At 37.4% G+C, this 25,587-nt stretch overlaps 1 protein-coding gene across 5 annotated transcripts in view; it reads right to left on the reverse strand.

Moving 5' to 3' along the window:
* The window catches only part of AKT3 (AKT serine/threonine kinase 3), a 282,206-nt gene that overhangs the window by 74,409 nt on the left and 182,210 nt on the right, over window positions 1-25,587 (reverse strand). For all 5 annotated transcript variants that reach the window (XR_011467308.1, XM_070385355.1, XM_070385356.1 and 2 more), the window contains 3 exons: window positions 19,946-20,077; window positions 11,909-11,974; window positions 11,378-11,446 (listed from right to left, as the gene is read on the reverse strand). Coding sequence is in view for 4 of the 5 variants with exons in the window: in XM_070385355.1 (XP_070241456.1) it covers window positions 11,378-11,446; window positions 11,909-11,974; window positions 19,946-20,077 (267 nt within the window). In the remaining variant the exon portion in view is untranslated. The remainder of the gene's footprint in view (window positions 1-11,377; window positions 11,447-11,908; window positions 11,975-19,945; window positions 20,078-25,587) is intronic.

Raw genomic sequence — 25,587 nt, forward strand, 5'->3', positions numbered from 1 at the left:
AGTAAATATCAACTGTATTTCCAAATGCAACACACAACTCATTTTTGAGACTTCAAACAAATCATTTATAGTGTAAGAGAACACATAAGATAAATAAGGATAAATATAACAAGAAATGTTCAGGTCCTGTTCACGAAAAACTACATAATATTGTTGAAAAATTAAAGAAGATCTAAATAATTGGAATGATATACCACGTTCATGGATCAGAAGACAAGACTGTTAACATGTCAATTCTCCCTAAATTGATCAACAGATTACAATATTAATTAAAGTCCAGGGACAGGGGAGCCTGGTGGGCTGCTGTCTATGGGGTCACACAGAGTCGGACACAACTGAAGTGACTTAGCAGCAGCAGCAGCAGCAGACCTTCATGTAGAAATCAACACTCTACAATTAATATAAAATGTTAAGCAAATACAGTTGCCAAGATAATTTTTAAAAAGGAAGAGTAAAATTGGAAGACTCAAAATTGCCTCATTTCAATACTCTAAAGCAAAAGTACTAAAGACAGTGAGATAAAGCATATGGATTGATGGACACAGATCAGAGGTGTCAGGGTAATTCAATGAGAGAAAAACAGTTTTTTCAACAAATACTTTTCAAAAAAATTTTGTTGTTTTAGTTGCTAAGTCTTGTCAGACTCTTTGCGACCCCATGAACTGTAGTCCACCAGGCTCCTCAGGCCATGAGATTTCCCAGGCAAGAATACTGGAGTGGGTTGCCATTTCCTTCTCCAGGGGATCTTCCCCACCCAGCGATCAAACCCATGACTCCTGCATTGGCAGGCAGGTTCTTTACCACTGGGCCACCAGGGAAGCCCACTTTTTTCGTTTACTCTATCTGTAGACTTACTCTATTTGTAGACTTATAGAAGTCTTTCAAGACCTAAAGTTCTTGCCAATATGTAACAACAACATACCAAGAAAGTCCAGAACACCTGAGTTGATGCACTAAGTCACCCATCTGCACCAGCAGAAAAGATCAGCCCCTGGAGTCTTTTCTCTTTTGCCACTTTATTGAGAATTATGAAAAAGTTAATCAGGAAAAATATGAGGCAGGCAAGATACCGCTACAAGTAAAAAGAATTTCTAGACTCACTAAACTGTTTTAAATGAATTTTAACCATGAGAGAAAAACTACAAGTCAACAGCCCCAATTTTTTTTAAAGGGCAGATAGTGAGTACTTTAAATTTTGAGTTTAGGAATACAACTGTAACAAATATCTGGGGGTCAAGTCATGAGAAATCACTTCATGCTTAAGTATTTCAAATCATGATGCTACTGAATGAAACTGTGTCTGATTTGTTTATATGTAATTTTATTGGACTTTGTAAAACTGTCCAGAATGTTTATATACTCTTAACTTTAAAAGGACAAAAAAAAAAAAAAATCTGTGCTTATCTGTTTATCATATGTCTGAAATCACCCATGCTAATCAGATACAAGCTTATTTATTGGAGAAACTACAAGGTTATATATTGCCCCACAAGATCTGTTCCTGTTTAACATAGACTTAAAATCACATACTGCCTTAACACAGTCCTATTTTCAACAAATATTTTTTCAATTAAATATCCAGTTGCAAAAAAAATGAACCTTGATTCTTTAATACCATAAGCAAAAATTAACTTGAAGTGGATTACAAACTAAATATAATTCTAAAAACTATTAACATTTCTAGAAGAAACATAGGAGTAAATCTTAACAAAGCTGGGTTAGGAAAAAATGTTTTAAATTAAATCCCATATCTGTAAACTACAAAAGAAAAACACTGATAAATTGTATTTCATCTAATTTAAAAGTTTTGTGCTTCAAAACAGAGGATGAGATGGCTGGATGGCATCACCAACTTGATGGACATGAGTCTGAGTGAACTCCGGGAGTTGGTGATGGACAGGGAGGCCTGGCGTGCTGTGACTCATAGGGTCGCAAAGAGTCGGACACGATTGAGCAACTGAACTGAACTGAACTGAACTGAGCTGAAGTAAGAAAGCACATCAGTGGTTAGAAGGATAGGAGGTGATGGTGGAAACTGATTGTAAAGGAGTATGAAAGACTTGTTACAATGATAGAACTGTTCTATATCATGATTGTGGTATTGGTAAACAACACATTTGTCAAAACTCACTAATAAAAGTGGTAAATTTTACTGACTATAAATTATATATGAACAATATGACTTCTAAACAATGGATTTAAGCCAAAATAAACACAGGGAAAAAAATTTCCCACTAAAAAATGAAACAGCAGAACACAGACTAGGAGAAACTATTTGCAAAACATATATATGATAAAGTACTTGCAAACAATATACAGAAGTCTGACTACTCAATATTAAGAAAACAAACAACCCAATCAAAACATGACCAAAGATTTTAACAGATACTTCAATAAAGAAGACACAACATGGCAAATCAGCACAGGAAAGCATGTTCAATACCATTAATAATTCAGGAAATTCAAACTAAAACTGTAAGATGCCATTACACATCCAAAAGAAGAGGTAAATAAGAAAGACCAACCACGCCAAGTGTGGCAATGATGTTAAATAATATCCTAGAAATGCAAAATGGTACAATTTGGCAGTTTCTTATGAAGTTGAACATACCAAATGACACAGAAATTGTATTCCTAGATATTCACCCAAGGCAACTGAAACTATACTTCCACACAAAGATTTGTACTGGAATAGTCACAAGAAATTTTTGTACAAAAAGTGTGATTACACTGAAATTGCCACCCTGTGCCATAACCACAAGGAAAAAAATTGTGAAAACAGATAAATGCCCAGTCAGCTCCTGAAGCTTCAGCCACTTCATCTGATATTCTAGATATAAAAATAAGCAACTTAGATGTTGAGCCTAGATGAGTCTTTGGATTATTACTTCACAAGCAGAGATATACTGGTTTATTGAACTTTGGGAATTTAGCATTGAAATATGGGCTTCCCTGGTGGCTCAGATGGTAAAGAATCCGCCTACAATGTGGGAGACCTAGGTTCGATTTCTGGGTTGGGAAGATCCCCTGGAGGAGGCCACGGCAACCTACTCCAGTATTCTTGCCTGGAGAGTTTCACGGATAGAGGAGCCTGGTAGGCTACAGTTCATGGGGTCACAAAGAGTCAGACACGACTGAGCAACCAAGCACAGCACAGCAGCCTTGAAATAGAAAATTACATAGTAAAGACATTCCCAAATGTACTTTGCCTTGAACTTTATGTACTAATGTGAATATTATAATGCATCCTTCTTGGCTTGACACTTTGTAGAAAAGCTCTGGGTGAAAACAATACAACTCTGATAAAACCTATGTAATACGCTAATAACGAAAATGGTTAGCAAAGAAGTTACTTGTCAGACTTCTGACAATAAAGATATTCATACATCTGTAAACTTAGTAAAATTTTAAAAATCACTATGAATATGAAATGATACTTTTAATTTAAAAGTCACCCAAATCACACCTCCATAAATTAGTAAGTAGATCTAGAATGCTGACTGCCGGCACTTCTGTCTCATGTGAATTTAAAATGAGATCATTGAAGACAAAACGCCAGCAAGATAATCAGAATCTAAAATAAGTATGAGAGACTCTCAAGATTGGCATGAAACTAGAAGTCATATGCAAAAAATAAAATGAATTTTATCAAAGGACTTACTATAGAGTGTACAATGAGCTAAAATATGGACAAAAATAGTAAACAACTGAAAATGTTAGCTTTATTTGTGCCCAGATATAGATATAGAATATAGAAGAATGTGAAAAATTTATCAGATGACTAAAATTTCTATGTAATCATTTTCCTTTCCCCACTAATCAATCTCTTATCAATCTCTAGGAGATTGTAGCCTGGAGAAGGATTCATAGAGGTTTGATATATTATAGAGGTTTGTTTTATAGATCTGAAAGAAATAAGGCCATGAGTAAGGATTTTGGTAAAGAGTCCTAAGTAAAGACATTCTAAATCAAACTGAACAGTTTTCAGTTTACTCCCCTCCTTGCCTCCCTCCCCCCGCCCCACCATAGTTTTCTGCTTCTCATATAAATTTGAGACTTCAGAAGTGGGTGATGGACACGGAGGCCTGGCGTGCTGTGATTCAAGGGGTTGCAAAGAGTCAGACATGACTGAACTGAACTGAACTGAAGTTACAGCTGGTAAAGAACCCATCTGGCAGTGTAGGAGATGCAAGAGACGTGGGTTCGATCCCTGGTCAGGAAGATCCCCTGTAGAAGGAAATGGCAACCCACTCCAGTATTCTTGCCTGGAAAAGCCCATGGACAGAGAGGCCTGGTGGGCTATGGCCCATGGGGTTGCAGAGAGTCAGACACGATTGAGTGTGCGTACACACACACACCCACACAAGCTACAAAAAGAGAGTGGCTTGGATATGTCAGCAGCAGTGTGATGGGTCACATCATTAGAGTGTTTTCATAATCAGTTCTCCATGTGCTGATTTACTGTCTACCAAAGGCTGCACCGAACCATCACAACCTTGTTCTACTGAGCTCCAAACCAACCCTTGTATAGTCAAGGTATATATCACTCATCAAGCCATAAAAAAAAGAGAATTCATGGTACTCTGCTTAGGAACTAGTGAAAGTGAAAGCCACTCAGTCGTGTCCAACTCTTTGAGTTGGACATAACTATATAGTCCATGCAATTCTCTAGACCAGAATACTTGAGTGGGTAGCCTTTCCCTTCTCTAGGGGATCTTCCCAACCCAGAGATCGAATCCAGGTCTCCTGCTTTGCAGGTAGATTCTTTACCAGCTGAGCCACAAGGGAAGCCCAAGAATACTGGAGTGGGTAGCGTATCCCTTCTCCAGCGGAACTAGTAGTAGATGTCAAATCCAATGAATTCAATTGCTATCTTTAAGTTGTGTATCTTCACTCTTACACTCAATATACTTCCCTTAACCTCTAAGGCTTTATATAAAGACAGCTGAACACCAGAGAATTGATGCTTTTGAACTGTGGTGTTCAAAACTGTAATGCTTTTGAACTGTGGAGACTGTGGTGTTGGAGAAGACTCTTGAGAGTCTCTTGGACTGCAGGGAGATCCAACCAGTCTATCCTCAAGGAAATCAGTCCTGAATATTCACGGGAAAGACTGATGCTGAAGCTGAAACTCCAATACTTCGGCCACCTGTTGCAAAGAACCGACTCACTGGAAAGACCCTGATAGTGGGAAAGATTTTAGGTGGGAGGAGAAAGGGACGACAGAGGATGAGATGGTTGGATGGCATCATCAACTCCATGGACATAAGTTTGAGTAAGCTTCAGGAGTTGGTGATGGACAGGGAAGCCTGGCGTGCTGCAGTCCCAGTCCATGGAGTTGCAAAGAGTCAGACATGACTGAGCAACTCAACTCAACTGAACTGAACTTCTAAGACTTCTCTTGTCTGGCTGCTTCTACCCAGTATCCTCCTTAGGCTTCTCTTATCGCCAATCTGTCCAATGTTGGTATATTCAGGCATCATTCTTAGCCATTGATCTTTTGAACTACACATTATTCTCATACTGGACATCTTCCCTTCCTTGGTTTCAGCATTGCTGCTGAACTCTATTTGTATCTCTAACCTAACTCTCCCACCTCCTTCAGATTCCCTTGAGGTACCTCACATACAGGATGATCAACTCAGGAATAATTCCTTTTACTGTTCCCTGATTTTACAAATAGCCCAGTACCCATACAAATTCTCCAAACAGCAAATAGGAAACTGTGTGATGTTTTCCCTTCTCTCCTTTCAGTCATTAAATCCCATTAATCCTATACCTGAACAGCATTTAGAATTTGATTCCTTCTCACTAATATTGCCTCAGTTAACTACTTATCATTTTTTGAACAGGTTACCTAAACCTTCCACCTGCAGTAGCTTCTAAGCCATTTCTCTGCATCCAATTTTATCTTTCCCAATACAAGCCTCGTACCATTACCGAAGTCTTCCTTCTAAAACATTTCATACAGAAATTCTTCCATGTTGCTTCACTGCATTCAGGATAAAATCTAAACTACCTGGGAGAGATCTGGCCTAACATGACCCTAACTACCTGGTCGCATTCTTCTGGGTTTTCTCTGCAGGATTCTGTGCGTCATTCATACCATGCTACATCTGGGGAGGTAGAGCAGAGCTTGCATGAGCTCCCACATTCTAAACATTCTATTTTCTCCATGTAGGAATGCTCTCCCTCTCATCCTTACTTATGTAACTTACAGTCACCATTAAGACTTGGCTCAGCCAACTACTTGAAGAAGTGTTTCTGACCATGCCATTCTCCCCCTTCCTTTCTCTTCCTTTTGGACTGATTCAAATCCACATTCTCTGTATCCCACAACAACCAGTGTTTTCATAGCAATAATGACACTGAATATGCATATTTTCTTGTCTGCAAGTAAACACTCATCTTCTCAAGGAAAGTACCATATTTCCCTTATTTCTACATCCTCTGTGTCCAACTCATTATAATTGCTCATTAAATATTTAATAGGCAAATGGATTATACTGGAGTGGGTTCTGAACTTAACATATAAACCATCAAGTAAACCAAAACCACCCTTGGAAATTCCTTAGGAAGGCATTACACTGAAGGCCAATTTGCTGTCTCATCATAGTTAAGCTAGCACAGTTTTTCCTCTAGCACTGAAACGCTAGTTTCTTTGGAGGCCCATCCATACTTACAATCCACTTAATGACAATGTTTTATAAAAACTATGCATTTTTAAGCACTAGAATTTATATCCCATGAAACTCCAAGGATGGCAAGTAGAAACTGATGTGGAGTAGAAGAACAGCAGTTTCTCTCTCATACTGAGGTTACTCTGAATATGCTTAGCAAGAGCAATGGCAGAATCACCAGCTTCTTCCTTGCTTCCTTTCCACTCTCTTTTCTTCCCCTCCCTCATCCCTCCTTCATTCCTATCTATGTTATCTGTTGCTAAGCCTATTTCTCTGAATTCATATAAATGATGATGTGAATCCACCCTACTGACACGCCTATAAGGATTGTTCACAACCAGTATTTCTCTCATAATCTATTCCCACCAAGATTATGTAGCACTTTAAACAATATTGGCAAATATAGGAACATACAAGCATAGCCACAAGCATGCTAAACTCTTGTGCCATCTATTAGGCTGAAAGAAGTTCAAATATTCACAAAAATGTGAAGAAAGTATAAAGAAATGTCTCAGCTGCTGTACTTACATTTCAAAATAAACATTCCAAAATATAGGCTAGAAGAATGCTATGGCTAATTGAAAATCATCAGACAATAAGTATGAAGTGAGTGAAAACTCAGCTAGTTACTAATTAACTTCAGTGGGTCCACTAAAGAAGCCTATCTCAGAGCAAACACTGGACAGAAGAGATTTGAGGATGCTGCCATTTGGGTGAGTACTAACAATTCACCAAAATAACATAAGTCACCATAAGCATACACTGAGTACAGATTTGCTTCTCAGAAAAACTTAAGAACTAAAATAACCCCATCAAGTTCCAAGAATTAAATAAATATTTGTATGTGTTTATAAAGCACATATTAAAATGTATAAAATGCATTTAAAAGCATATTTGATAACCTAAAAGAATAAAAAAACTGGGAGATTACACATACAAAACTTTCATTTTATAAAAATCATGTAAACATAATTATATTTCCATTTTTTATATTTATGGCAATTCTATAGTTACTATACATGGATGTAAAATTACATTACCATATAAAAGTGTACCTGCTTCAATACATAAAATAATTTAGTTTTTATCTATAAATGAAGTCACTCAGTTGTGTCCGACTCTTTGCGACCCCATGGAGTGTAGCCTACCGGGCTCCTCTGTCCACGGGATCTTCCAGGCAATAGTACTGGAGTGGATTGCCATTTCCTTCTCCAGCGGATCTTCCCAACCCAGGGATCGAACCCGGGTCTCCCGCATTGTAGACAGACGCCTTATTGTCTGAGCCACCAGGGAAGTCCTTAGTTTTTATCTATAGCACATACCTAAAACAGAAGTTCTGAAATAGGAGAAGAAATGCCAAACAAGAGAAATAGTGTAGGCATTTCAATGAGTAAGAAAACCATCTGGCCAGCTTGAAAATCTGCTTCTGTGTAAGAAAAAATTTTTTAACAATCATCAATTGATTAATTGTCTACGTACTCAAGGTTTAGAGCAGAAGTACGAGTGACACTAGCTCCCTCTACTAAGCTCCAGGCAGCTTCCCTTCATCTCACCATCTAAAACTCTCCCTTCTTTCCTATGAAGTCCCATGGTCCTTAATCTATATACTTCTCATACCAGAGATAATTATCACTTTTACACTTAGTATAAATTTTATACCTTATCTTCCCCACTAGACCATAAACTCTTTTAGAGTAAGAGTTATGCTTAATTCAGATCTGTACACCCACTTATCTACCAGAGTACTCTGCTCATTCTCAATAAATAAATATTTTATAAATACACAAAAAGATAGGTTCTCCTGAAAATACATTTTCAGCATTTCTTCTAAAGAACCTATGTACCATATTACTTCCTATTTTTCTTCCTACTTCTCAGTAGTTCCTGTTTTACCAGTTTTTAAAAAAATTCATTTATTTGGCTGCTTCAAGTCTCAGTTGGTGCATGCGGGTTTAGTTACCCTGTGGTATGTGGGGTCTTAGTTCCCCAAGAAGGAATTGAACCTGTGTCCCTTAATTGGAAGACAGAGTCTTAACCACTGGGCCACCAGGGATGTCCTTAGTTAACCACTTTTGCTAACTTATTTTATCCCTGTTCCTGGAGGGAAACGTTTCATCCATTCACTTACTTGCTCATTCAAAACCTCCAGTAAGCGCCAAGTCCCTACTATGTGTTAAGTGGTGTGCTAGGTGCAGGGTTGCACCAGTGGGTAAGTCTTTAGGGAGCTTTGAGCCCAGCAGGAAGGACAGATAAGTAAATAATTATAAAGCAATGTGCTAATTTGTATGATAGATACAAACACATGATACTGTTTAAGAGTATTTCTATAATTTAAGAGTGCTTCTCCAACTTTCTGCCTGCACTTTATCATTTCCCCATATAATATTCCCTCCACTGGTCATCAATCCATCTGCCTACCTGTTTCTTCATTCAACTTTAATATACACCTTTGATACAAAATAGAGAAGATGCCCAAGAATAAAGTGAAAAATCAGACTTCCTCCCATCTTTTCCCCAGTGATTCAGTTTGCCTTCCTGAAGGTAAGCACTAATGTCCAGTACATAATTCAGGGACAGTCAATGTAGACACAGCCATATATGCACACATATGTGGTCTTACTTTAAAAGAGAGTAGCATACTTTATATTCTGTCTGCATCTTGCTTTTCTTATTTCATAACATATCTTAGAAATTGCATTGTCTCAGCCCATATTGGGTGACATCATTCTTTTTAATGAATATAAAGTATTTCACTGCACGAATATGTTAAGTATATCTCTTGGAAGTGAAATTGCTGGGTCCCAGAATATGTGCATTTTTAATTTTGATAGATACTAACATAGAGACTTCACCAATTTTAATTTCCTATAAAATAGGAAATATTCACCTCCACAACTTAAATTACAATCTTTATGGTAATGGCTCCCAAATCTGTATCCATATTCTGACCCATATTTATTATCTGTGGTATTTCCATATACATATTTCTTGGAACCTTAGGAAAAAGCTTTTTAAAACCAAATTTATAATTTTACTCTTAACACACTCTTCGTAAGTTCACTGCTGCTTCTGCTGCTGCTAAGTCGCTTCAGTCGTGTCAGACTCTGTGCTACCCCATAGACGGCAGCCCACCAGGCTCCCCTGTCCCTGGGATTCTCCAGGCAAGAACACTGGAGTGGGTTGCCATTTCCTTCTCCAATGCATGAAAGTGAAGAGTGAAAGTGAAGCCGCTCAGTCGTGTCCGACTCTTAGCGACCCCATGGACTGCAGCCTAGCAGGCTCCTCCGTCCATGGGATTTTCTAGGCAAGAGTACTGGAGTGGGGTGCTATCGCCTTCTCTGTCGTAAGTTCACTACATATATTAATTCTCCATGATCCCAACCAAATGCTTTTCTACCCACATTCAATTAATGAACTGTTAAGACATATCAATCCTATATATTCTATGACACCCGTCTTCTTATTTTCTCAGACAAAATCTGACTGACAAGGGTCCAGTTCAGAATGCCTGGATTACTAAATTCTAACTACTCAACTTGTTCCTCTCTGCTTGCTTACCAGTGATTTTGCTCACATCATCCTCTCTGCCTGAAATATCCTCTCAAATCAGTCCCCCTGTTGGAATTGCATTAAGCCTAACCTAAACACTATATCCATTCATAACAAATTTTCTTTTATGAATTTATTAACAACACTTAGGTCTTTCACTATATTCTAATTTATAACACAGTTATAAGATAAATTATAAACTCTTAACACAGTTTGATAAACTCACACTGCCAAGGCACTCAAAATGTGTTTACCAAATGAAAGAATGAATTTTTTGCAATAAACTAATTCCTGTAAGTCAGATAATTCAAAAGCAGAAAACATGCTATAGAGGATAATTGCTTCTTCTTTCCTTACCTCTTTCCCTTTTTCCTTCCTCCCTCTCTTTCCCTCCTTCCCTTATTTCTTCCTTTTCCTCTTTCCCTCTCCCTCCCTCCCTCTTTTCCTCCCTTCTTCCTTCCCTCTCCTTCCTTCTTGTCTTTCAGGTAATAAGACTATTTTAAAGTCTGTGAGATAAAGGCCCCTATTTAAGAATTAAATTCCAGAATACTAACAATGTGAAATATTTCCAATAAACTACATTTTCCCCTTGCATTGATTTTGATGAAAAATAGGGAAAAGGATAAAGAATAAAGGAAAAGGTGAAATATACTACTAAAATGATTGAGTTTCTCTTTAAAACTAAAAAATCATCTAAATACAGTCAAGGTTACTCTTAACTACTATGTAGAAGAGAAAACTCAACTGCAATGTACCTATGGCCTATTGTTAAACCAAGTTTAAAATGGGTGAAATAATTTACAAGTTTCACAAAAACTTGCAGAAGAACTATGTAAAGCATTATAAACCCTATATGTCTGGTTTTCAAAATTAAAAACCATGATTTTAAAAATCACTATCTGCAGTAAAATTTACATTTAAAAAATTTAGAAGAATTGATTATGCTTCCCTATACATAAAGTATTGCTAGTTAAAAAAATAAATGATCATTATATTTCATTAAAAATTATTCAGCTCTCATTTACTAAAATAGTAGAGAGCTATCAAATCTCTGTCAAGAAGTAGAGAACTATTACATTACAACTTGTAAATAATTGAGAAAAACAATACTACCATGCACATGCAAGTGTTGGTTATACTTGACTCACCTCTCCCCCATTAACATATTCCATCACAAAACATAAACGGTCTTTTGTCTGGAAGGAATATTTCAGGGACTTGAAATGAAAAAGAAAACATGTTATATTATAATCCTACGTTTTTACAACAGTATCAAAAATAGAACACTTAGAAACAGTAAGTGTGATTGATACATTGTTTATGTTCCTTAAGAGTCTATTTATTCCTTTAAGAACACTTAAATAAAAATTTATGAGAAATATAAAACAAATTTTGTGAAGATCAGCAATGGGCATTATTTTGGGAAAAACTAAAATTATAATTATTAGTAAAACAATCCTAACTCTCAAAAGTTTCTTCCTTTTGAAAGTCTATCTGTTATTTTTAATCTTAAAACACTTCATTGGGACCAGGAACACACAAGAACTTTGCAAATCAAAGAAAATGGCATACCTAAATAAATGTGACTGAAAATGTTATTTTTCATACTTAATTGCTATAATAAAACTCCCTTAAATATAAGATGTTATGATTGTAACATCTTTCCTCTATTCACTTACTGTTAAAAAGGGATGTCTAGTATTCTTTAATACTCTGCTTTCAGTTAAAGTGTGCGCCACTTCATCCTACAAAAGAAAAAGGCAAGTAAACTTTTAATATATGTTCCGAGCACAAATAATATAAAAATTTCACTATTTCTCTAAGACCAGAAGAGATTAAACCCAGACACAGAAAAAGATTTTAAACACATGCTCCTTTATTGCTTAGCTTCTTTTCTACCAAAAAAAAAAAAAATTCAAATTAGTGATTTAAATCAGATGGCTATCATGTATAAACTCAGTCATACTTTATCAAAGTATATCAATAATGATATAATAATAAGCAAAAATTACCAGGGACACAGAAAATGAAATAGTAAGCGTTTCCCCTTCAAGATAATGTCCTGTAAGTTAACAGCTAGGCATGGAGTAGTTATTATTTCCATGTTTGTATTACATTGTATTCAGGGGGATACAAAGGATATATTTCAGTAAAGATCATAGAATTGGTAAGTCTTCTACCTAAAAGAAAAATAAGTTATTGAAAAGAGGAACACAGTACACATTAAAAGGTTTAATTCTAAATTATACATTTCAGAAACAAAAATAGTATAAAACTGTATATTTTTGTTTTGTGGCTTTTTAGCATGCTTTTCTTTTTTTTTTTAAAAAAAAAGGTCATAGCCTATTCTAGGACACTTTCAAGATCTGGATATATCTAAAGCCAAAAATACACTAAGACTGTATTTCCCCAATTTTGTACATAAATTTCATCTTGACATCAAAAGTGAACTAGGGAAGATTTTCTTCAACATGGAGAACTGGAAAAATGTTGCCTATCTCAAAAATAATACTATTTTAAAGAAGAAAGGAAAGGAAGATAAATGCTGAACTAACACAACATCTCCGGTCTCTGCTTCTGCCAAGATCCTAAACAAAGCCCTTGCTGGATCAATTTATTAACACTGCCAGCAAATCAAGATTATAAGTAAGAAGTGGAAACTTTAGGACACTGTATTAATCTTTACAAAAGCATCTGACCTTATTTAGAAGATAAACGTGCAAGAGAATGATCAAAGATGCTAAAATCCAAAAGCCATTCCAAGAGAGTGAGACCAATTCTTTTTTTTTTTAATTAGTTTTACTTGGAGGATAATTACTTTACAATACTGTCATGGTCTCTGTCACACATCAGTATGAATTGGCCATAGGTATACACGCGTCCCCTCCATCCTGAACTCCCCTCCTCTCCCCCAACCCTGTCTCCTCCAGGTTGTCACAGAGCACCAGCTTTAGGTGCCCTGCCTCATATGTCAAACTTGCATTGACATATGGTAATGTGTATGTTTCAATGCTATTCTCTCAAACCACCCCATCCTCTCCTTCTCCCACTGAGTCCAAAAGTCTGTTCTTTACGTCTGTGTCTCTTTTGCTGCTCCGTACATAGGATCATAAGTACCATCTTTCTAGGTTCCATATGTATGCATTAATATACGGTGTTTGTCTTTCTCTTTCTGACTTACTTCACTCTGTATAATAGGCTCTAGGTACATGTGTCTTTTTCAATTAAGTAAAGTGTAATGACATAGTATTTAAAACCAGTGGAATAAAGTATGGGTAAGAAAGCATTCAAGTCTTATTTGGTTAATAAGAACCAGGTTTAAATGCTCAAACAACATGAAAACCACAATCATCTCATACCATAAATTTTAAATTAATTAGAACACCAAACATCTTAATAAAAAATAATAAATATAAATGATATCAGAACTAATTTCTATACCCACAACGCTTACCATAATGATTAGTACACAGTAGGTAGTTGTTAAATGTTTGTTGAACTTAACAGTTTATCATAGGAATGAATTCCAAGATGTCACATATGTGGGACTTTCATTCAATCATTTATTCTTTCAATAAATATGAAACAAATATACTCTGGGTATTGTTCTATCCACTGAAGACAGGATACTGAACACCACAGACAAAAGTCCTGCCCTCCTGGAGCTACCATTCCAGTTGGCCAGATGGTAGTCAGCATTAATGAAAAAAACAAAGAAGACAAGGGAATGCTAAAGTTTATGAGAATCAAATAATGGATACAAAATACTGTGATTCATGGGGTCGCAAAGAGTCGGACATGACTGAGCGACTGAACTGAACTAAAGGATTATACAAGTGGCTATTTTATGGGCTATAAAACTGAATTCATTGATTAAAAAATGAAATCTTTGACATGCACTTACTAAATAATAACAGTGCAAGTATAAAATCATTTTTTTAAAAAGACATATGATTCTTTTGCTCATGGAGTTTACATGCTATTGGAGAAGACACTGGTGCATATCAAATTGATATAAACCCAATTTAAGAAATAATTATGAATTCTGATAAGTGATCTTATGAGAAAGTGGGGTAAAGAAGGAAAATTAATGCTACTGGAAGATCACAGGTTGAGTAATATGATAGTGTAGGACTGAGGGATTGGGGCACACAACTGATTTCTGGTTTTAAATTTGCTCAGGCTCCTCTCAGAAGGACAGCAAAACAGGAGTGATCAATTAGGAGACAACTGCAGTGTAAGAGTGAAAGTAGGATGGCTAGGATGACTGCAGTGGCACTGGGAGCAAGAAAAGTGTTTGAAATATTTTTGAGATATAAAATTAACAGTGAAAAACTAACAGCTATATGCTTCCAACAGAGGATAAAGCAGAAGTATTACTTTATATGCAGTCAGAGAAGGCAACATTTACCAGTTATGCTTTAGGATTTTAAGTGATCTGAGGCAGTAAACTAGGAAAAGACTAAAAACAGAGAAGCATGAAACCCATTTGGAAAAGACATTCTAGCACTTCAGTTAATATTTCTGGCAGCTATTTCATTCTATTTTGTTGAAACAAGCTCATTACATGTAATAGTTATTTTTCTAAATCACTTAGTAAGTTCCATGAAAGATTATTTTTTCCCTATATTCTGTAATCTGCCTAACCACATTAAAGGAGTCAAGTAAAGATGTAGGTAGGCAAAAGCTAAAACAGTATTTCTTTGTTATAAGAATGAAACCAGAATTAATACCATGTACATATATTTTATGTAATAAAATGTATTTTCTACCATACTTTACATCTGATCAAATTAAAATTTTCTCCTTAATGCAAATTTAATGGTACAGTATTTCACATACTAATTAGTTTCTGCTATGAAGATAAGGTATGCACAAGCTAAAAAATAAACACAGATGTCAATAATTTTTAATTACAGTTAAAAGCAACATGTCAAAACAAAAAGTTATAAATAACAGTGATAAAACGTAGGGGCTAAAACAATATGATGATTTTCTAAAAATCCATTTGTTGATCATGATTACAAATAGAGTGCTTGGGTATATAAGTAAAATGTTTTCATGAAAAAGCTTTCAAAATTTAGTTTCATATATATTCATCCATGGCAAAAGACTAATGAATTTTAAAATCTAATTTCTTTCATAGAAAGCAGCTTAGGGAGAATGGAATTTTTCATGGATTTTTTGCAAACATGACACAGAAGAATAGTCTTCCTCATACTCATTTTTCCAATCCTCTCTAATTTATCACTACCCTTTACCAAACATGGTCTAAAATTCTCCTTTTCATTCTCCCCACTTATTGCTTTTTGGTAGTTCAGTTTTTGGCGGAAGGTGAACAAGGAGCAAATGATGACAGAGAAACAGAAGAGAACATCTCGATCACTGCGGGCACCAAGGGTGTCGTCTGCTTTAATCCTTGTAGTAACTGAGCAGGTGTCTTTGATTATTCCCATTTTATATGAGGTAACTGAGGTTCACAGAAGTTAAGCTGCTCAAATTGCAGGTGAAAAGGTCAAGACTGATCTCATCTAAGTCCAACACCAATGGTCATTTCCAACAACTCAGTAGCAACTTAACCAGGTACACTTTAACTCTGTTCACATTATTTTCTCCATTTTGACCACAAGAGTTTAAAGACTGACTTCATGAAGCTGGTTGAAATCAAAATACATGACATCTAAAGCATTTAAAAAAAAAATAATCCAGAGCTATGAATGAGGCCTAGAGGAGAAGATGAAGGAGGTGGGGAAGCAGGGAGAAAAGGGGAGAAAAGATTTTACCTTGGTATCTTTACTCTTAATCAACCACAATGACTACAAGTGATCATTATGTACCTGCTCTGTTTTGACAAGCCGTATGTCAGAAATCTATATATTTTTCCCCATAGAAAGGGTGTCGTATTTGGTGTTGTTTGGTCATTAAGTTGTATCTGACTCTTGCAACCCCATGGACTGTAGCCCACCAGGCTCCTCTGTCCATGGGATTTCCCAGGCAAGAATAATGGAGTGGGTTACCATTTCCTTCTCCAGGAGATGTTCCCAACCCAGGGACTGAATCCATGTCTCCTATTGCAGGTGAATTCTTTACCAACTGAGCCACCATATTATTATTATTATTCAATCTGTCATGCAATCCTGATGGTTCTTCATCAAAATATGCTGAATATGACTGAATATGTCTTACCACCTCCACTGCTAATACCCTGATGCAAGCCACTATAATCAATTATCTGGATTATTGTAGTTAACTCCTAACAAGCTCCCTGCTTCCACAGTCTATTCTCAACACTACAGCCAAGGTGATATTAAAATGAAAACTATATCATGTGACTATACATGATATAGTAAAAAAAAAAAAGTATAAAAACTTCCAATGGCTGACCAGTACAATGAGTAAAAACCAATATCCTTACAGCATCTACCATTATCATAAACAACTCTCCACTGTTTTTACTCTATGCAGGCCATGCTAGACTAGATTCCTAGCTATTTTTAAAATATGCTGCTTCCTCAGTGCTTTTTTTGGTTGTGATTTCCTCTATCAGGAATATTCTTCCTCCCAAATACCTGAATGGTTTGCTTCCTCATTTCCTTCGAATGTTCACTGAAATTTCACTTTCTCAATGAGTTCTTCTGTGATCATTTAAGACAGCAAAACCCACAAAAATCACTGCTGCTGCTGCTGCTAAGTCACTTCAGCGTGTCCGACTCTGTGCGACCCCAGAGACGGCAGCCCACCAGGCTCCCCCGTCCCTGGGATTCTCCAGGCAAGAACACTGGAGTGGGTTGCCATTTCCTTCTCCAACACTAACACTACACAAAAACTAGTGGAACTACTAAATGAATTCAGCAAGACAGCAGGATAAAACATCAATATACACAAATCTCTTTCATTACACTAACAATGATATATCAACAAGGGGAAGTAAAAAAAAAAATCCTGTTTGAAATCACATCAAGAAAATAAAATACCAAGGAGGTGAAAAATCTATACATTGAAAACTATAAAACACTGATAAAGGAAACTGAAGACAATTCAAAAATGAAAGGGAAAGATCCCATGCCCTTGGGCTGGAACAATTAATATCATTAAAATGGCCATACCCAAAGCAATTTACAGATTTAATGCAATTTTTATCCAAATACCTATGACTTTATTCATAGAACTGGAACAAATATTCTTAAAATTCATATGGAACCACAAAAGACCCTGAATTGCCAAAGCAATCTTGAGATGGAAGATCAGAGCTGGAAATATCATGCTCCCTGACATCAGACTATATCACAGAGCTACAGTAATCAAAACAGCATGGTACAGGCACAAAAACTGATTTATAGCCCAACAGTACAGAATAGAGAGCCCATAAATAAACCCATGCACCTATAGTCAATCCATGACAAAGGAGGCAAGTATATAAAAGGGAGAAAAGACAGCTTCTTCAACAAATGGTGATGGGAGAGTTAAACAGCTGCATATAGATCGATAAAATTAGAACACTCCCTAACACCGTATACAAAAATAAACTCAAAATGATTTAAAGACCTAAATATAAGACATGACACAACAAAACTCCTTGACCAGAACACAGGCAAAATATTCTTGGACATAAATTAATGCAGTATTTTCTTAGGTCAGTCTCTGAAAACAAAAGAAGTATAAGCAAAAATAAAACAAAAAATGGGACTTAAATAAACTTAAAATTTTTCTGCACAGCAAAGGAAACCATCAACAAAACAAAACAAAAAACTTAAGGAATGGGAGGAAAATATTTTCAAAGATACTACTGATAAGAAATTAATATCTAAAATATACAAGAAGCTCATAGAACTCAATTAAAAAAAAAAAAAACCTAATTAAAAAGTGGGCAGAAGCACTAAACAGACATTCCTCCAAAGAAGATACTCAACATCACTAATTATTTTTGCTGTTGTTTAGCTGCTAAGTCATATCCAACTCTTTTGCAACCCCATGGACTATAGCCCACCAGACTCCTCTGTCCACAGGATTTTCCAGGCAAGAATACTGGAGTGGGTTGCCATGCCCTCCTCCAGGGGACTTTGTGACCCAGGGATTGAACCTGGGTCTCCTGCATTGGTATGCAGATTCTTTACCACTGAAGAAGCCCTCACTAATTATTAGAGAAAAGGAAATAAAAATCACAGTGGAGTACACTGTCACTTCAGTACCATTTCACACTTGTCAAAATGACTATCATCAAAAAGGCTACAAATAATAAATGCTAGAGAAGATATGGAGAAGAAGGAACTCTCACTGTTGGTAAGAATGTAAACTGGTGTAGCCACTATGGCAAACAGTATGGAAGTTCCTTAAAAAACTAAAAACAGAACTACCATATGATCCACCAATCCCACTCCCGGGCATATATTCAGAAAAAACAAAAACTACATTTAACTATGGCTGGTTCATATTGATAACTAACATAATACAATAAAGCAATTGTTCTCCAGTTAAAAATAAATCAATTTAAAAAAAATACATGCACCTCAATGTTCACAGCAGTAGTATTCATAACAGGCAAGACATGGAAACAAGTCAAGTACCCATCAGTAGATGATCAATTTAACAAGAGGTGGCATATGTACATAAACACACACACATACATACACACAATGAAATACTACTCAGCCATGAAAAGAATGAATGATGCCATCTGCAGTAACATGAAAGGACCTAGAGATCATTATACTTAGTGATGTAAGTCAGACACAGAAACACAAATACTGTATCACTTTTATGAGGAATCTAAAAAAAATTAAATGAATTCTATAAATAAAACAGAAAGACTCACAAACACAGAAAATAAACTTATTACCAGAAATGATGGACTAATTAGGCATATGGGATTAACAGATTCAAACTACTATACATAAAATAGATAAGTAACAAGGATTTATTGTGTATCTCAGAGAATTATACTTAACATGGAATATAATCTTAATATGAAATATAATCACAAAAAATAAGTGAATCACTAAGCTATACACCTGAAACTAAGATAATATTATAAACCAAGTATAATTCAATTTAATAAACACTTTAAAAGAAACTACAAAATTCTAGTTGGGAAATAAAGAATTCCTGGGGATTTAATGTACAGGATGATAAATAGTTAATAATACTGTAATGTGTATTGGAAAGATGCTAGGAAAATAAATCTTAAGAGTTCTCATGACAAGAAATAAAGTTTGTACCCATGGGTAGTGATAAATTTTAAGTAGACATATAGTAGTGATCATTTTAGTTTTATTATTCTAGTAGTTTCAAATCTACTAAGGATGCTTTTCCATTCAACAATTATATAAAATTTATCAGTACAAATAATCTATGCTAATAATCTATACTATTCACTACTTTAATAAAAAACTCAAACTGTTAGGGGAATATCAAAAAATCACTAGTATAATTAGTGACACAGGTCCCAAATACAGAGTGAAAACATTCTCCCAAACGAACATAGACTAAAATTTCCTCTGAAAAGAATAAAAGACTGTACATAATAGATAATATTATAAACTTTTGAAAATTTTAATACTATAAATAAATATCAATATACAGATATTATGCAGCTGTAGCCTAAATCAACATTTTGCTTATTTAATGGAATTTCTACAGTCTAGTCATGTGCGTGCATGAGCACACACACACGTGGACAACATAAACAAAAATTTAATAATCAACTCTTGTATTATTACCTTGGCAATAATAACTTCTTTCTTCAGAATCTTCATAGCATAATATTTTCCACTTGCCTTCTCTCGAACCAAAATAACTTTCCCAAAAGTGCCTTTACCTAGTAGTTTCAAATAGTCAAAATCATTCATTGTCTGAAAAATACAAATTAAAATATATAATATGAAACATCTGAAAAAGAGACACTGATGTATAGAACAGTCTTATGGACTCTGTGGGAGAGGGAGAGGGTGGGAAGATTTGGGAGAGTGACATTGAAACATGTAGAATATCATGTAAGAAACGAGTTGCCAGTCCAGGTTCGATGCGCGATACTGGATGCTTGGGGCTGGAGCACTGGGACGACCCAGAGGGATGGTGTGGGGAGGGAGGAGGGAGGAGGGTTCAGGATGGGGAACACATGTATGCCTGTGGCGGATTCATTTTGATATTTGGCAAAACTAATACAATTATGTAAAGTTTAAAAATAAAATTTAAAATAAAATAAAATAAAATAAAATATATAATATGAAACATCTGATGAAATTTATTTGTAAACGTTTATGTATATATTCGGCATTATCTACTCAAAATCAAATTTTACCAATTTCTAAGAACGCTTAAGTTAATCAGGATCAGCCTGGCATCGGCTTTCCCATCCATAACCATGGATGCTGGAAATAATTTAAACAATTTTCAGATAGTGGAGACAGTAATTTTGAGCACAGAATCTCTCAACTATTCATTATTGGTAAAATATAAGGGCAAAGGGAAAAATAAAACTTCCAAGTATTCAAGTTTCTAAGGATTTAGTAGTGCCACTCCCCTACATGATGAGTCAATCAAAAATGTCCTCCTCCACAAACATTTCCAAATATATCCAAGAGAAAAGTACTTTTGAATGGAGTGTTTGAGAATGTACTCTATCAAAATAAGGATGGACTCCAAGAAAAAGAAAGATACGTGTATAAGAAACACTGAAAAGAATTCTGCAGCTCAGTTCAAAGAAAGAGAACAGCAGCACATCTGCTGAGAAAACACGTGGTCCAATTCAGAAGAGGAAGTCATGAAACTCTTTAAGAATGTCTCTAACCTGCCTGTTTTCAATTTCATTTCTCATTCCCATCTCTAAGTAAGGTGATTACCAGGATTTTACTGAGGCGAATTACTACTTGCTCTCTATAGCTTCCTCTATGAATGCTTATCCTGCTCTGCTTTATTTATCCATAAACTTCCAAAAATTTGATGATGTTTGTTCCCTATGGCCTTTCCGCCATCCAGCTTTTCATTTTTGTGAACTTTTCCCTTTTAAAAATTTCTTTACTATCATTTTAATAGGCTTTAGATGAAAGAGGAGGTATGCTTAGTTTACAATCTTAAATTTAAATTCCATTTAGAAGGATATTAAAATAAGAAACTGGACTTCCCTGGCAGTCCAGTGGTTAAGACTCCACACAGCAGGAGGTGCCGCTTTGCTCTCCGGTCAGGGAACTAAGATCCTGCATGTCACACAGCATGACCAAAACAATAACAGAAACAATTTAAGAGGGCGGGATTTTTTCCTACCAACAATCAGAAGTTATTGAAAAGTTTTGTGCCTTTTTAGAAGTATTTCTTTCCTCTTTACCACCCATTTGAAGTACATGTCAGAAATGCCTCAAAGCAATGACTTCAGCTTCTACCTTAAGAAACTACAAAAAGAGCAAATTAAACTCAAAAGAACTAGAAAAAAATAAATAAAATAAAGATCAGGGCAGAAATCATTTAAGGATATCCCTGGCAGTCTCTCCAGTGGTTAAGAATCTGCACTTCCACTGCAGGGAGCACAGGTTCAATCCCTGATCAAGGAACTGGAATTCCACTTGCTACATAGCATGGCACGGTGTGGCCAAAAAAAAAAAGAAAGAAAGAAAAAAGAAATCAATTAAATTTTAAAAAGAAAGAAAAGGTGGTGAGGTTAAGATGGTGGAGGAGTTAGGAGGATGTGGGGTTCATCACTCCCTACAAAAGCATCAAGAATACATTCACAAAAGAACAATTCTCAGAGAAAAGGCTGAATGCTAGAAGAGGACCTTGGACACACAAAAGGACAAGAAAGATCCCTGCAAAACCAGCTAGGACGAAAGAAAGAAGAGAGAAAAGACGAGGAGAGGTTCCCACATCTCAGGAAGCCCTCTCACCAGTGGAGAGATCAGTTGGCAGAGCAGGGGAGTTATCAGAAAAGGACAACAACAGGTCTGTGGTAGGCAGGATGAAGTGAGACCTACACAGACAGTCCATGCCCCAGCCCTGGGGCTCCAGCTTGAGAGCTGTGTTCCCGGTGCAGACGGGGGCTGGGGGCAAGAACATGGGGTTTGGGGAGCAAACCGGGGAGAGGTCTGCTGTTGGCTGCTGTGAGGAGACAGCCTGAGGGGTCGGAAGTGAGGAAATCCACAAGTAGGAATGTTTGTGGAGGAAACTCAAAGGGTCACTGTTATGTGTCAGAAGTGGAGCTGCCACTGCATCCTCTCTCTCCACCGCTGCCCTCACCTCCCCAGCAACTAGGAAGAGGCCCCACTGGGGCTGGCTCTCCCACACCCAGGCACTAGGAAGGGTCCCTGCTGGGTGGCTCTCTCACACCAGTTGTAAGGTGCTGGAAAGGGCCCTGGGTGGGGCTGGCTCTTTCACACCTGTGGCCAGGACAGACTCTCTCACACTCACAGCTGCCGGCTACCCTGAGAACCCGCCCCTGGGCACTAGGTAGAGCCAGCTTCCCCACACACCTCACCAACGCCTGAGCATGCACTCTCCTGCATGCAGCAAAGTGCTGGGAAGGGCCCCCAGCACTCTGACTCTTTCATGCCTATGGCTGCCAGAGTCTCCACACTTCCTTGCCACCAGAGCTCCGTGATCCCAGTTGCCTCGCAGCCTCTGTACCCCCTTCTCATCCAGGCAAACTCATGTGTTCCAGGGCCACCTCGGGAGTAGACCCCTTTGGATGGCCCACAAGAAGAGGTTGAGGCTAAAGCCATAGCTAAGCCCTAGGGGATATGCAACTAAGGAAGAAAAGCTAGAATCTCTCCTCTCAGTTGCCCAAAAGGCAAACTGACTGTCTTGAGGCCAGCCTTATAAACTCAGCACTTATGGAACATCTGACCAGTGAGTGCTCCCGCAGCCAGGCTTTTGCAGCTGTAGACTTTCTCAGCACATACATGTGGGGACTGGGCGAGGCTAGAGTCGGAGCTGCCTCCATAGTGCCCACAACGGGTTCACACCCATGATTACTGCATCCTGGGACCTATGCTGGTGGCCTGGTGAAAACAATCTTAGAGACACCAGGGCCAACAGATGGCATACCCACAGTTGAGGTGTGGTCGAGAGCAGTGCCACCAACAGTGTAATCTGAGAGCTGGCACAAGGGTGACAGGTGACACAACAGAGCACACTCACAGGTGAACAGCTACAGTGTCTTCCCTTCCAGCATGAGTGCTCCAATCCCCCCTACCTTGCACTGCAGATCATAAACACAAAAGCTAAGGAACAGATCTGGGGTCCTCTACACCAACAACTAGGAAGCAGATCCCATCTCTGACAGGGCAGTGACAATCACAGAGCAATGAGGAGGCCCTGCTCATACCCAGTGCAGGCTCTGGTCACCAAAACATCAGTCAGACTCCTATCAATGTGATAATGGCCAACAGAGAAAAGAAGTGGCAGCTGTCTACTCAAAACAACCCTCACACAAAAAAGCATTAAACCCACAGAGGCTACTCAGAGATGTTACCACGCTAAACAGCCCTCCAAGACAATCTGAGGGTATGGTGTTGGACAGAAGAACACCCAGAGCATTTAGCCTTCAAGGCCAGCAGCGTTTGAGTGCAGGAGCTCCACTGGGCTGGGGGAAACATCTTGGAGGATGTACACAAGGTCTCATGCATGCTGGCACCCAGCACAAAGTGATAGCTCCATGGAAACCTGGATTAAACCCACCTATGGGTCTTAGAGAGACTCCTGAGTAGGTGAAGGTCAACTGTTGCTCACTGTGAGGGAAAGAACACTGGTAACAGAAGTCTCAGGGAGTGTCAATCAATATGAGATCTCCTGGAGGTCCGTGTTTTCGCACCAAGACTCGGCCCCATCCAACAACCTGCAAGCTCCAGAGCTGCAAAGCCTCAGGCCACACAACCACCAGGACAGACGGCCTAATGCATACTGAGCTCACGGCCACATCAAAACACACCCCTTGACACAGCCCTGTCCATCAGAGGCACAAGGCCCAGCTCCACCTACGAGAAGGAAGGCACCAATCCCACTCGCTAGGAAGCCTACACAAGCCCGTGGACCTACATTCTCACCAGGAAGAAGACGTCAGAAAGAGGAGGAACTATGGCCTTGTGGCCTATGGAACGGAGACCACAAACACAGAAAGACAAAATGAGACAATAGAGAAATGTGCTGCAAACAAAGAACCAAGATAAAAACCCACAAGAGCAACTAACTGAACAGGAGACAGAAAATCGACATGAAGAAGAATTGAGATTAATGATAGGAAAGATGATCCAAAATCTCAAAAAAGAGTTGGGGGCACAAATTGAGAAGATACATAAAATGTTTAATGAGGAGCTAGACGATTTAAAGAGCAAACAAATGGAGGTGAACAATACAATAACTAAAATGAAAAAGACACTAGAAGGAAGCAGCAGCAGAATAACTGAGGCTGAAGAACAAAAGTGAGGTGGAAGACACAGTGGTGGAAATCACTACCACAGAACAAAGAAAAACGAATGAAAAGAAATGGCAGCATCAGAGACCTCTGGGACAGTATTAAATGCACTAACATTCAGTTATAGGAGTCCCAGTAGGACAAGAAACAGAGAAAGGGCCTGAGAAAATATTTGAAGAATTCAAAGAGATTATAGCTAAAAACTTCCCTAACATGAAAAAAGAAACAGTCACTTGGCTAGGAATCACAGACAATCCTGTACAAGGTGAACCCAAGGAGGAACACACTCAGACACATTAATCAAACTGACAAAAATTAAAGACAAATAAACATTAAAAGCCATAAAGGAAACCCAACAAATAGCATACACGAGAATCCTCATAAAGTTATCAGCTGATTTTCTAGCAGAAACTCTGCAGGCCAGAAAGAAGTGTTATGATACTTCTTTACATATGATATTTCTTTAAGTGTTATGATACTTCTTTACATATGATACTTCTTTAAGTTACGATACACTTAAAGTGATGAAAGAAAAAAGAATATTCAGCAAGGCTCTCATTTACATTTGACAGAGAAATCAAAAGCTTTACAGAAAAGCAAAAGTAAGAGAATTCAGTATCACCAAATCAGAAAAAAACAACAAATCCAAAACAACAAATAAAATGGCTATAGGAACTCACATATCCATAATTGCCTTAAATGTAAATGGATTAAATACTCCAACCAAAAGTCACAGACAGGCTAAATGGATACAAAACCAAGACCCAAATATACGCTGTCTACAAGAGATCCACTTCAGACCTAGAGACACATACAGACTGAAAGTGAGGGGATATTTATTATTATTATTTTAATTTGTATGGAAACACAAAAGACCCTAAATGGCCAAAAACAATCCAGAGAAAGACAATGACACTAGAGGAATCGGAAGCTGAGACATCAGACTATATTGCAATGCTATAG

The sequence above is a fragment of the Bos mutus genome, chromosome 16, assembly GCF_027580195.1.
Source record: "Bos mutus isolate GX-2022 chromosome 16, NWIPB_WYAK_1.1, whole genome shotgun sequence".
Taxonomy (NCBI): Eukaryota; Metazoa; Chordata; class Mammalia; order Artiodactyla; family Bovidae; genus Bos; species Bos mutus.